This window comes from Cicer arietinum, chromosome 6 (assembly GCF_000331145.2).
Source record: "Cicer arietinum cultivar CDC Frontier isolate Library 1 chromosome 6, Cicar.CDCFrontier_v2.0, whole genome shotgun sequence".
Taxonomy (NCBI): Eukaryota; Viridiplantae; Streptophyta; class Magnoliopsida; order Fabales; family Fabaceae; genus Cicer; species Cicer arietinum.
Genome location: NC_021165.2, coordinates 69,955,237 through 69,969,363, shown reverse-complemented (window position 1 = coordinate 69,969,363; position 14,127 = coordinate 69,955,237). Strand labels below are relative to the sequence as shown.

Sequence of the window (14,127 nt, the reverse complement as noted above, 5' to 3'; positions counted from 1 at the left end):
AGAGATCAAAATCAATTGTCTCTGATTTTACAAAGACTACATCCAAACAAAAAAATTTACGAGAATTATTAAAACAAATTTTCTAAAATATTTAAGACATTGTGTTAAAAATACATCTGTAAAGTATTAGATAACAAATGTGAGGGGGAAAAAGTTGCTTCATAAATCCTCACAAGAAATTCTAAACTATTAGTCCCTAGTTTAACAAAAATGAGGTTTATTATTTTAAGAAGCTTTTTCACACACGCACACGCACATGTACACACACAAACTTTCATTCCTTTACTAGATTAATTTATATGGTTTAAAATTTGGAACAAATATATTAATTTTTGTTGGCTCAACTTTATTTTATATTTAGAACTAAATGGAGTATACTTACACCGCCTTTAACATAGAAAACGACATGAAATATGTTGATTCTTTTGTATTTCGTATGATTTTTTATATAATTATCTTTATTTATTATCATTATCGATTTTTGTTATCAATCTTTAAAAAAGAAATCACTTTTGAATAATATATTTCTTTGCACCATTATTACAAATTTATAATGAAAAATCCATGTAAAATATCTATTTCTTAGTTTAATTGAAAGAATATATTTTTTAAATTGAAAGATAAGTAGGGAAAAACATTTCACTAACTTCTTTTACTTATAAATTTATAAATTGCTATTACATAAAACCACTAAAGTGCATCTTGAACATCTTACGGGTATCAAGTTCACTTACAAGTTAGAGAAATATGGACTTTAAACTTTGTTATGAGTATTAAGAAGGATGATTTTTTGAGTATTCCCTATGAGTATTCCCCATTTTTATTCTTGTGTCATCTTGGACAAAGTGTGAGTGAAACAATATTCTATGAATCATCAATAATTTGGCTTTATTAGTATGCCAAATTTTTTTGTCGTTGTAGTAACATATTTTGGTGTGTTAGCTCCTTTGATCACGTGGAACATCTTGACATCATGAAACAAATTCATTTATCAAGGGACCTATTCGATGGGAGTTTGTGTTATATATGTCATGTTTGCTCATGTTCAAGTTGTCAAAGAGACTTTTAGTAACCATTATATCTCATCCTCGACCAATTTGCGAGTTTTTTGAGAAAAGATAATATGCATACTATGGTTCTCAATGTAGATGATAATGCATTAACTAATCTAGAGAGAACATGTTTTGAAGGTTTGATGTGAAATCATGATGGTGATTTCCAATTTGTCTTTTTTTTGGTAGTGCAAACGTTGGTCGAATGTGTTTCATGCCGAGATTCAAGCATTTTTGGTTGTTGTGGAGTTGTATTGGCAATTGAGGTTTAAGAGGATTACTTCTTCTTAGATTCGCTCCATGTGGTTCAGTTCGTGATTTTGGAGAACACTCATTATCATCATTGAGTAAATATGTTAGAAGTTACCTGAAAATATACGAATAAATATTGAATTTGTTTCCTCCTTCGTGCTTTTCGCACAAAGAAATGCTATATCTTTGTGAAAATGAAAGCTAATGGCATGGATTTCTTACTTGTATAATTCATAAACTGCATCCTAGTTTATCTTCAGTTCTTCTTCGCATGTTCTTTTTTAAGGGTCTAGTAGTCTTGTTCTTTTTGCTCTATTTTTTTGTTGTTGTTGTAAATTATAGGTTGTGTTTGGAATATTGTAGGTAATTTACCCACTGGGCCACTACCAATTAAAATAAGTCACGGTTAGTCTACTAGTTTTTTTGTTTAGAATTATCGATTTGACATAGTTGTTTTTTTTTTGGAAGAAGCTAAAATCTAATTAAAACCATATATTCAAGCAAAAGATGTGCCAAAATAGTCAAAATACAATCAACAAAATCAACTTAGAATGAAACAATCTCCTATACAACAACAAATTAAAGGAGCAAAATAAAAAGAAATCTCTCAATCCATGATGCCACAAAAACACTTTGAAAGTTCACGAGTTATTACAAAGGTCAAGAAGACACATAAGTAAATTTGTCCAACATTGTGCAATTTTATACGTGGATATATTATCTTTAGCTTTAAACAACCACCATTAAGATGTTCCAAAGAACACACATATTGGTTAAAGACTCAATTATTGTGATCTTTCCAAACGATCCAAATACAAACTAGTCAAATCATATCAAGTATTTCTCGATATGTCTAGTTTAACAAATATAAACCACAAATTTTTTTTAACATGGCAAAATGCATTTTGTTGGAGTGCACTTGTCACACCCAACGACTTCAACATTGTGACCCACGCCTTACCAAAAAAATAAGCAATCAAAGAATAAATGTTGCATGGTCTTATAAGAATTATCTGAAGTCGCTGCTCCACGTTTTACTGAATTATCTTTGTAGGAATGCAATTAATGAATAATCTTCAAGCAAAATGCTCACCTTTTAGAGAAGCTGCTTTGTTCGAAATGAATTCGGTCAAAGACGAATGTCTAACTTCCACTTCATTAGACGATGTTATATATTTTTTTTTACTGAATACACACCACTATTTTCATATGAATAACCTATGCACAATTTTCTAAGGACACGTTAAAAGTGATGCGCATTTGATATAAAAATGCAATTTAATTTTTTTTCTTTTTTTTTTTAATTTGAATTGTTTAATATGCGGCCTAAGAGAATTTACGATTATGGTGTTTTAACTATTTAGCACCAAGAAAACAAATATTTCTATTGCGGATTATAATTTTAGGATGTTTATAGATAATAATAGTTATAGAAACATGAAAAATAACTCTATTATGGATTATGTAACATTCAAGGGTAGCAACCCTCCGTCACATTAACTTGTTCATTGGGACGATGCTTCCATCGTCATTGTTCCTATAATAATAACTAGCTCACTCACGTGTACCACGTCAAATAAAATGATGTCTAGTTTTATTCATTTTAGAAAAGAAAAAAGTGATTCATAGAATTGAGTTTTATATTGCACCAAAAAAATTGATTTTTATATATTTAAATCCATTTTTTTTTTATAAATATATATTTGAATTTTTTATCTTTTAACTTAAATATGGGCAAAGTAGTTATTATATGCTGATTAAGAATCAATAATAATCATAATCATAAAAAATTAATAATATTAATATTACTAATATTGATTATTGCAAACAAATAATCATAATCATTTGTAAAGTTTAAATGAACTAACAAATATTAATATTGTTAAGCTGAATAATACTCTAGATTCAAACTCGAGATCTCACGGTTGTGTGCAGATTTTTTTTTATTTCATTTATAAAAAAAGAATCAACAATAATAAAAATTAATTGCATTTTTCAAACTACCTTTATCTTTAATTTTTTTAATGGGAATTTACTTTAAAAAAAATTTAATTAACTTAGGAATATTGTAGGAAATGATGTATTTAATACAACAAAATTAATTACAATTTATTTATATAATTAGTATAGTTGAACTCGTGCGTTGCACAAACAATTATTTAAATAAAATATTTTAATATAGGAATACTATATGATAAGAAAATAATGTGATCATACATAAAGATTTGTTATGTGTTTTTAAGAAAGTTAATTTTTTTAAATAATTTAATGGTTGAAGTTTCAACAATTCTATCTATCTTTTGAATTTGCTATTCAATTGAACCGTCGATATTTTATTAATGAATTTAAAAATGATTGTTGACATAATTCATCATTGTTATACCTCCATTCAACAACTACAATCTATTCTTGTAGAAATTATTGTTCGATCTTATTCATTCTCATAATTGACAAGTTGAAGTTATGTCTATTGATCGTGAAAATAATAAATCTGTTGACCTTTTTGCATATATAATCCATTATACATATTTTGATATAGTTATGTTGAGTTTATTTTTTTCTCCTTTATATATAATATTATTTGTATGGATATTGAAATAGTCAATTCTCATAATTTAAATTCTTAATATATTTCTCCTTTCAAAAAAATAATTGTATAAAAACAATTGTAGTATGATAACTAAAGATAATAAGTTAAATGCACATATCATAATTATAACTTGAATAAAATTTCACATATAAACCACAATATTATTTAATGAGTTTAGGTGGTATATATATGGTGGTCATGATCCCCCTACATTTTTAATTATTATTTTTATATTATGACAATGAAATAATACTTCATTGAGTCTTAAATATAAAAGAAAATTAAGTCAACACAAAATTAATGTGTATGGTTTAAAATTTAGAACAAATATATCAATTTTTGTCGGCTCAACTTTATTTTATATTTAGAATCAAATGGGATATACTTACATTGACTTTAACATAGAAAATGACATAGAATTTGTAGGTTCTATTTTGTATTTCGTGTCATTTTTTATATAATTATTTTTATTTATTATCATTATCAACCTTTAAAAAATTTTACTTTTGAATAATATATTTCTTTGCACCATTATTACAAATGTATAATGAAAAATCAATGTAAAATATCTATTTCTTAATTTAATTAAAATATTATATTTTTTAAAGGTGAAAAATTAGGGAAAAATATTTCATTCATTTATTTTATTTAAAACTTTTTAAATTGTTTGTATATTTTTTTACTGGAAAATTTCATGTATGAGCACTAAAATTTAATTTTTTTTTAAATAATTTTACTTGTTGGACATGGTCTCTTAATGTTTAATTTCCGGCTTCGTCTTTGATTGAAGTAGATCTTTTAAAGTATTATACAACATTGATACTCCTAACGGATTCGTGGATATTCACTTTTTTCTCATTATTTTATTGTGAGTAAATTTAATAGTTTAATTATATATTAAATTAATATTATTTTCAATATTGAGTTTATTTTTAGTTTTTTTGTAACCTAACACAAATTTTTACTTTTTAAACTTTTATTGTAATTTTGAATGGTGAGTTAGACAATTTATTTCTCCTAATTAAATTATATAAAAACAAATTCATGATTTTTATTGATGTATCTATATACATTAATTTTTTATTTTAAATATTGTATCTCATACACATACTTGTACTTGATCCCAATATTGTACTCCTACATATGATGTTGATCCCAATATTCTACTCGTACATATGCATCATACTATAGATCATCAGATATTATATTTTATAGCTAATAAAATAAAATATTCTTTTTACTTGTCATAATAAATGATTAGAGATCATATTATATTAAGAATGATAAAATTAAATTAAAAAAGAATGATATTATTGTGTAATGTTATTGAAACACAAAATAAGACACACATATACAATACCCTATAAAAAAATAGAGGAGGTTGTGTTTTGTTTTTTATAAATTGTCAAAATATTGTATTTGTGTCTTATTTTGTATTTCAATAACATTACTCTATATTATTATATATTATTAGGATTTAATTTATAAAGAATTTTTACACAATCAATCAATCATATCCGTTAAATCATTAAGATGTCTAACTTTTATCATAATTACCTCTAAAGTCATGACCATAAATAGTTGTGATGTATTAACCGTATAATATTTAACAATATATAACAATTAAATTTATATTATTAATCCCAAATTACAAATGATCGTACAGCCTAATATATATTTTTCATTCACAAAAGAAAAAAAAATAGTACAATAATATTTTCGAAGATTATGATATTTTCAAAAAATGAATTATCCATGTCCTAAAAAGTTCTACAACGAAAAGAAGATTATTTTAAATAATTAAATTAACTAAAATTATAATTTGAAAAAATGAATTGTATAATTAAATACAAATAATTGTAGTTTTATTTTTAAAATAAATAAAATTTCGTATAAACCAAATTAGGAAAGATATTAAAGATAGAATAAAATACATTTTAATGTAAATATTTTTTTATAAATGTGTCTCTCGAAAAAATTATTCCAACCAGGATTTGAATTCTTCACTTTTTTTCGAACGATTCAATTTTAACTGAAATCCATAACTAATTCATTTGGTTATATAATATTTTTTATTCATAAAATAACTATCATTATTAATATTTTTTATTAATGTGCGCAAAATTAATTATTACTACTTTATTGAATAACTTAATGTATATAAATACATTTTATATTTTTCAATTTTGGCATACAAATAGTTAACATAATCAAATTGATATTGATATATATTACAATATAATTATTAATTAATTGATAATTATTAATTGATTGAATAATTATATATATGATAACTTTCTATATTTAAATATTTTTTGAAATTTTATCATTGATTAAAAATAGTTAGCATTCTTAATATTTTTTTTATTGATATCTGTTAACTTAATTACTAATTGATTGAATTTTTTTTTCTCGTAATCTTATTGATAGAAGATTGAATTATATATTATTACATTCTAAATTTATTAAGATTTCAAAAAATTGCCATTGTATTCAAATATTTAACATATTTAATGTGCGTCTTGATTTACATTAAATTTTATTTATTACAAATTATCAATAAGCAAATTTGTTTTGTAAAATTGATTGTTTGCGTTATGGTTAATTAATGATAAGTAAAGCATTCAGATTATTTCATTAATTATGATTTGAATAGAATTTTTTTATATTAAAATTTGTTTGTTTTTTCCTCTGTTAAATGACAAATTGGTAAATATTTTTTCAAATAATTTACTAATGTAATTTAATCTGAATTAATTAAAAATAATCGAATTGGAAATGAAAATAGTATTCAATATGACATTTTATTCTAATATTTAACATAATTAATTTGCGTCTTGATTTATAATATATTTTATTTGTAAAAAATTATCAAGAAGCAAATTTTTTTAGTAAAAAAAATAATTGTTTGCGTTAAATAGTAAATGATAGGTAGAACATTCAGATACTAAGATTTTTTTGTTTTTTCCATTGTGGAATGACAAACGGGTAAATACTTTTTCAAATAATTTTTCAATATAATTTATTCTGAATTAATTAAGCATGGTCAAATTCGAAATGAAAATAGTATTCAATACAATAAATAATATAAATATGGAGTATTAAATGTGAAATTCATTTGCCATTTATAACATAGATTTTTGTGGGTTTATTCGAAGATTAAAAATAAGCAAAAAATACTCAAAATATTGAAACAAAATAAAACTCAAAATCAATTATCAATAATAATAATAATAATAATAATAATAATAATAATAATAAAAATAAAAGGAAACTAAAAAATCAACCACTAAAGTAATCTCAAACTTAATAGAAAAGTATTTGTAAAAGAAATCAATCTTAAGTCAAAACAAAATCATCAGAAAAAGAATTCATAATAGAAAAAGCATTAATATTTGAACTCAACCTTAATATATATTTTTAGAATGACTTGAAGGTGAATAATTATTTTCATAAATAATGCATGGGACAAACTGTTTCACGGAGTTACATCAATCATGTTGCATGGCTATTATTATTCAAAGTGTTTACTTTTTTTAATAAAATATTTGTATTAGATATTATCTCAATGCATGCATTTTCACTATTTAATAAAAAAAATTCCTACAAATATATATTAATAAATTAAATACCGATCATGGTTCAACTCTATTGTCACCATTTTTTTATTGGTTCTTATTTTTAGAATAAACTTTTTCAACTCTATTTTTTTTTTCAACTGGTCGAGGAATAAATATGTCAATAGGAAAAATAACTAATAAAAAAGTAAACAAATAGTAGAATAGAGAGGAACAATAGAGTACACAAAAAAATGACAACAGAGTAAAGAATCGAGATATGAAAGCTGATTTTTTGAATTTAATTTTGTATTATTTAAACAAATACTACAATATATATAGGTAAAAGTAGTGTCTTCTAGAAGTGTGTACGATATATATAAATGTATTATGTAGTATATGCTATTAATAGTAAATTAAGGATTTTATGTAATAGTACCGTTTCTGTTTATGAAGAAAATGTATAATTAAAATTTTATGTGGTGGGTTTAATATTCTTTGACCCCTCAAATGCAAATTTTTGAATATATTAATTTAAGTTTCCATATGTACCGCATGGGTGATGTGGACGTACACTAGACATATTATTAAAAGATTTTTTATATTTTTATATTAGATGCTATATTTTAAAAAAATTGCAGACCTTGCCATTAAAGTAATCATATGTAAACAAATGTAAACCTTCAATATTATCACTCATGTTTTAGTATTGCAACCATAATAATCTTTACTGCTCCTTTGATTTTATAATGAATGTTGTTTAATTTTTTTCATATATATTAAAAAATATAATAATTAAAAATTATATATATAATAATTATAAAAGGGTAGTATATTTTTTTTTAATTAAAATTATGTTGAAAATTGTGTGACAAGGAGTATTTCTTTTGTGTAGTAATTTGTTTATGCTAAAAAAGTAGAACATGGTTGCAAATTGAAACATGATGTTGTTTTTGAATTTTGAAAAAACCTTTTTATAAACAATTTATGTCACCGAAAATATTATTGGGTTGAGTCGCAGACTAGGTCGCTCTCTTTAAGACGTTTCGAGGCACTGCCAAATTGTGCAAGGCATACTATCAACCACGAAGTTCCCATGATAAAACAGTCCAGATACTCTGTATCGGAGTTCTACTGCACTGTAGAAAACCGTTTTAGAATTACACCCTCAATATGCTAGTCGTACGACTGACACTCGTAATATGGCACTAAGACCACTCGAAAGAAACAGTAAGAAGGGGAGAAGTGAGAAAAGCCTTAAATACAGAGAGCTTTTGGTGTGATTTTCCAACTGAGGAGAACCCTCTATTTATAGAGGAAATCTGCAACTGGATCTGAGAAAATCGGGGATCATTAGAACGTGCGCCCCAAGAAGTGGCCTCAGATACGTACGCTCCAAAACCCAAAATGTGCGCTCCAAATTTAAGGTTTTGACTCTGACTTTTGACCGGGCACCAAAGGAAACGTGAGACCAAATATTAGGGTTTTGACCGGGCAAAACAGACGCACGAATTCAGGGGGGAAGACTGGATCATATATGACTCGGTGAAGGGCAGTTACGTAATTAACGTATTAATTAGAGATAAAACGCAAACAATCAGTTAATTAAAATGATTAATTAATTTTTATGCCAAAAATAATAATACACCTCGAAGCCAAGGCCAAGGCCAAGCCAAGCCAATTAAAAATCTACTTGTTTGTTGATTGTGATCATAATCCATTAAGAATCGTAGCATGTAGTTGTGTTCTTAATGTATACTTTTTAAATTTTTCTTTCAAAAATATGTTTAAGTTTTTTAGTTTTACATAACTTATTTGTGATTCACTATAGTGTAATTTACTAGACGTATAATTTACTGTAGAGTATATGTATCATCAACATCAAATTTATCAAATAAAAAATAAAAATATGAGTTTATTTAAATATTTAAATTATGAGTTTGATGAAATTTGCATTATATTGAATATGATAATTAATTTTATGGGTTTTGTTTGAAAAATTTGATGAATTTTTGTAAAAAAAAAAGATAACATTGTTGACATTTTAAAACATAAAAGATCAAATCGTCACTTAAAATCAAAATAAAGAACTAAATCAAAAAAAGGTAAAAAAATAAAAGACTAAAGCGTTAACTGAAATTAAATTAAGGCATCGTATATAATATTTAACCTTTATTTATCTTTGATTATATATATGAAAAGAAAATTATGGTTAAATTATAGAAGATAGATATTTGCTGAATTTAGTCCTTTTATTTTTTTTGTTTTTGTAATAATGTTTTATTGTATTGTTATATGGAATATTACTTTTCCATGGAAAAAACAAAGTAATAATAATTGACGAAAGTTAAGGACATATAGGTTCTGTCAAAAGGGATATATAGGTAAAATAAAAGGTTACCGACGACATATCATACAAATTGGATTTTATCTACTTTTTAAGGAAGACATGTTGGATATTTTAACTTAATATAGACTTTTTGATTTGGTTTTAAAATTTATTTGAATAAATGAAGTCTATAATGATTTTATTTTTAAGATGAGATAGTAAAAGTCTCTTTCTTATTTATTTATAGGTTATGAGATCAAATTCACTAATGGAGCACAACACTATTAAATATATTATAAGAGAATTTTGCCGTGTTTTGCGGTTCTATTGAATTGATATCAAAAGAATAAAAGTAAAAGATAAAAAATATTATTATCAACTTACACATAACTGTGAAATTTTAAATTTGAATCTAAAAAAAGATGTTAAAACTTAATAATATCGATATTTATTATTTGAATTAAAATTAAAAATTTATAATAAAACTTTTAATATTGATATTTATTATTTAAATTAAAATAAAAAACTTTATAATAAAACTTTTAAATAAATGAATTAAACCATAAATATATTAGTCTACTTAATAGATTTAAGTCACCAATTGTGAAGAAGAAATTATGTCCCCGAAGAATATGAATAAATAAATTAATAATAAGTATTCTATATAGAATGCAATAAAAATAAAAGATATTTACAATTTTATTCTAAAGTCATCCATTTTTAAAGTACTTTTTTCTTATATTTTACGTCTGACGGAGTATATTATTTTAAATGGTATAATACTAATTTAGGAATTTAGTTCATATTATTCCTTATCATCCCCAATGAATAATAGTCATTAAATTGTTAAGAAGATTTAACTTTAAATATAATTATTTTAAATATTACACAAATGAATCGTTTCTGATTTATTGATAGTATAAATTATTTACAATAAAGTAATAAAATTAAACTTGTAATTTAGTATACAATAGTTAATGACAATAATTCTGTCAAGAAAATCAATAATGACAATAATTAAAATTATATATTATTTATATTTATTTGAATAATTTGACTACTTAAATTTAATATTTTTTTATGGAAGTCTTTTGCGGAAGATTTGTTATGAATTGATTTTAAAGTTTGACTTCAATAATGATGATGAAGTAGGAAAAAGAAAAAATCTTAATGAACCATATCTGATACAAAATGATCATATCTAATTAAGGATGAGATAGGAAAATAATAACATCAAAAACAGTAAATTTTATTGGTTGTCTACGTGTAAAAAGTATAAAAAAAATAAACAGAAAAAGTATATAAGTCATATACTCCTCCTTAAGATTGTGATAATAGGTCATTTTATACAAAAAAGAGAATTATTATAATTATAAATGAAAGCAATAGGATATCAATTTTATTGTATTATCCTTATTAATAATTTATTTATTTTTTTAATATGAAATTTTATTTTTTTAAATATTGATGTATTTTTATCATCATAAATATAAATTAAAGAATAATAATTTTAAAATTATGCACATATAGCATTTACAAAATAACAAAAGTGTAAATTATTATTAATTAAAATAATATTAATAGTCATTTTATAATTATTGTAAATATAATTTGAATATTGTTCATTGAAGTTATAAAATAAAACTTTTACCAAAAGTACAATTGAAAAAAGTGTTGTTGTATCTTTTAGTTTTCTTATAATTCTTATATAATTTTAATTTATAAATTTTAGTTTTAAAAATTTATGTATTATATAATAATGAATCTTGTTAGGTAAGAAGCAAGAAATTTGAAGTTTTATTTGAGAAGAATAATTTTCAAATTTTAAAGGAATTAAATACACGATTTTTAAGACGATATATTTATATTTGATTCCTTGACATGGATACTTAGAATATATGTTGACTTTTGTGGAAAAAAAAACATTTGTCAATATATTCTATAGTATAACCCAGTTTTTAGTTACAAAAAAATCAATATTCAAGAAATTAAATTTAAATTGAGAATTCTCCACTTTTACACGTCAAATCTTTAGGACTCAGTAAAAAAAGTATTTGTTGGCTTTTGATAAAAATAAAATAAAATAGATTATAATAATAATAATATAATATTTTTTCATGAAAATAATTAATTTTAAAAAAAATGTCTTTTAAGTAAAAAAAAAAAAAGTTTTCGAGAGAAGTCCCAAACATGGACACCCAAAATAATAGCAATCCACTCATACTACTTTTATTTTCCTCAACGGAAATCCACTCATCCCACTTGACCACTCCATTTGGCACTAAAAACATTTTCAGTGCTCTCAACTTAATAATTCAATTTCAATCCCTTTCTCTCTCTCTCTCTCTCTCTCTCTCTCTCTTACACATGCATCATGCATGCACTCATAGAATCTACCACGCACACCGCTTAACTAAGTTGAATAATTCAATTCCAATCAAAAGAGGAGTACTATGTAAATAATAAAATAAAATTAATATCCCAACTTGAAAAATTAAAATAGATGGCCAAGATGGCCTCATTTAAAATTCTCATCATCCTAGACTTAACTATATTTTAATTTCATTAAATTAAACAAATTAATTGCACTGAGAGAATGGGACATAGTCACAGACAATCAATGCTCTTTTCCTAATTTCCGCTACCTGCCTTAGCTGACTAGTTACTACAACTAAAATCATTGACTATTTTACCAAAAATAAACCGGTTCAGACCGGTTCGTTGACAAAATATCTAATCTAACCTTACCACTAAACCAACTCTAGACCATTTGAACCCGGTTCAAACCAGACGCAGTCTCATCCGTCTCCTTCCTCCGCCTCATCTCCAAAACCTTACGGTGGCTGTTCGAGTGAATATCACCAGAGAATGTCGGACTTGAAGCCGGTCTATACTCCGGGAAAAGCCGACCGGACTTAAACCGGACGCCGCAAGCGTTACATAGGGTTTTGGGTCCAAGTGGACCGGTTCTCCACTGTGGAGTTTTCTGCACCTGGCAATGGCTACAGCGTCGCTGAAACTGGGGTCCACCTGGTTGGACCTCTGCCTTTTTCCTCTGCTTCTTCGTCGCGGAAAGTACGGGGTTGAAGGACCAAATATGACAGTTGGGCTTTCTGGTCTTGTTGGTTCTGGGCTTTTTACGGATTAAAGAGAGATGAACAGGAGTTTCGGTTGGGCTCGGTCTAGGTTCCGGTTCGGGCCGGGCCCGAACTGGATACAGTAGAGAAAGTTCCGGCAGAGAATCGTCCACAAAATGAGACACCCATTCCAAATCCGCAACATCATCGGTCTGAGAAAATCCAAAGGATTCTTGAATTTAATTTTTTAACTTTTTAATTTGGAATATTTGAGAAAAAAATATTGAATAATTAAAGAAAAATTTATTGTATAATTAAAGACTCACCGGAACTTCCAATCCGGCGGCAAAAATGGAGTCAGACTCGGCGGAACCGGAAAACGCTGTGGAATTGGAGATACCGTCGTCTTCTGTACGGTCATGTGAGGAACCTGAGGTAACGCTGTCCTTTTCCTGGTCTTCCTCTTCCTCGTAATCATCAATTTCTTTTCCGACGGAACTGTGTTGGAATTCGCCGTGGGAAAAGTCAAGCAAATCGTCGACAGAGAAATCTTCGCCGACAACAACGTTGTTAGCGTTCAAACACAGAATCTCTTCGCAAATTGTTTGCGGGAAAATAGACTCTGTCCGCAAGCTTGGTTTCAACGCTTTTGCCACCACAACTTCCATTTTCTTTTTCTCTCCCTGTAGTTTCTTCTACCTACAAAACTAAAACTATTATTGTAAAAATAGAGTTTCACTTGAATTAATAATATTTTGTTGCAAACGTTGCTTCGAATTTAATATTTTTTTTACCTGATAAAAAGAAATTAAAAGTGGTGAAGACAAAGAGGGGAAACCGCAGGAGAGTTTCCTTTGGTTTGGAAGCACTGAAATAAGCGAAACAAGCGTTGAGATATTGCTTATAATAATTATTAATTTCTTTTTGTTTCTTATTTTCACTATGTACCAATATTTTTCCAATTTAATAAATATACCACTACAAAATTTTGCTTCTCATAGAGAGAGTCATGCAGTCATGCACCAAGGGTGTGACATTTGGTCAGGTGGTGGGGCTTCACTATTATTGGTATCTTTTTTAATTTTATTTATTTTTTGGAGTGCATGATATTGATTATGGCCTTGTAAATTCAAATAATGTTGTGATTCTTTTCTTTTGGGAGATGGCAAAAAAATAAAATATTGACCCGGTCCAAATCAACATTACCATTTTCAAACAAAATGTTATAATGAAATGCCGGTTTTGACTATTATTACGAACGTCTTAGATT

The 14,127-nt window shown here is 25.7% G+C and overlaps 1 protein-coding gene across 2 annotated transcripts; it reads right to left on the bottom strand.

Annotated features, from left to right (window-relative positions):
• Window positions 1-12,229: 12,229 nt before the first annotated feature.
• Window positions 12,230-13,802, bottom strand: LOC101496024 (GATA transcription factor 7-like). 2 transcript variants are annotated; one of them, XM_073369414.1, is made up of 3 exons: window positions 13,652-13,802; window positions 13,184-13,564; window positions 12,230-13,069 (listed from the first exon to the last, which is right to left on the bottom strand). In XM_073369414.1, exons 2-3 carry the CDS (start codon window positions 13,523-13,525, stop codon window positions 12,542-12,544), a joined length of 870 nt encoding a protein of 289 aa, XP_073225515.1. In that variant the 5' UTR covers window positions 13,526-13,564; window positions 13,652-13,802; the 3' UTR covers window positions 12,230-12,541. The 2 variants fall into 2 exon arrangements, with proteins under 2 accessions (XP_073225515.1, XP_004507504.1); XM_004507447.4 differs by having other exon boundaries at window positions 13,184-13,556.
• Between the last annotated feature and the right edge of the window lie 325 nt (window positions 13,803-14,127).

Coding starts and splice junctions, on each gene's coding strand:
- LOC101496024 (XM_073369414.1), bottom strand. CDS start 13,525: ATGGAAGTTGTGGTGGCAAAAGCGTTGAAACCAAGCTTGCGGACAGAG. Junction 13,070..13,183: donor CCGCCGGATTGGAAGTTCCG/GTGAGTCTTTAA, acceptor GGATTTTCTCAG/ACCGATGATGTTGCGGATTT.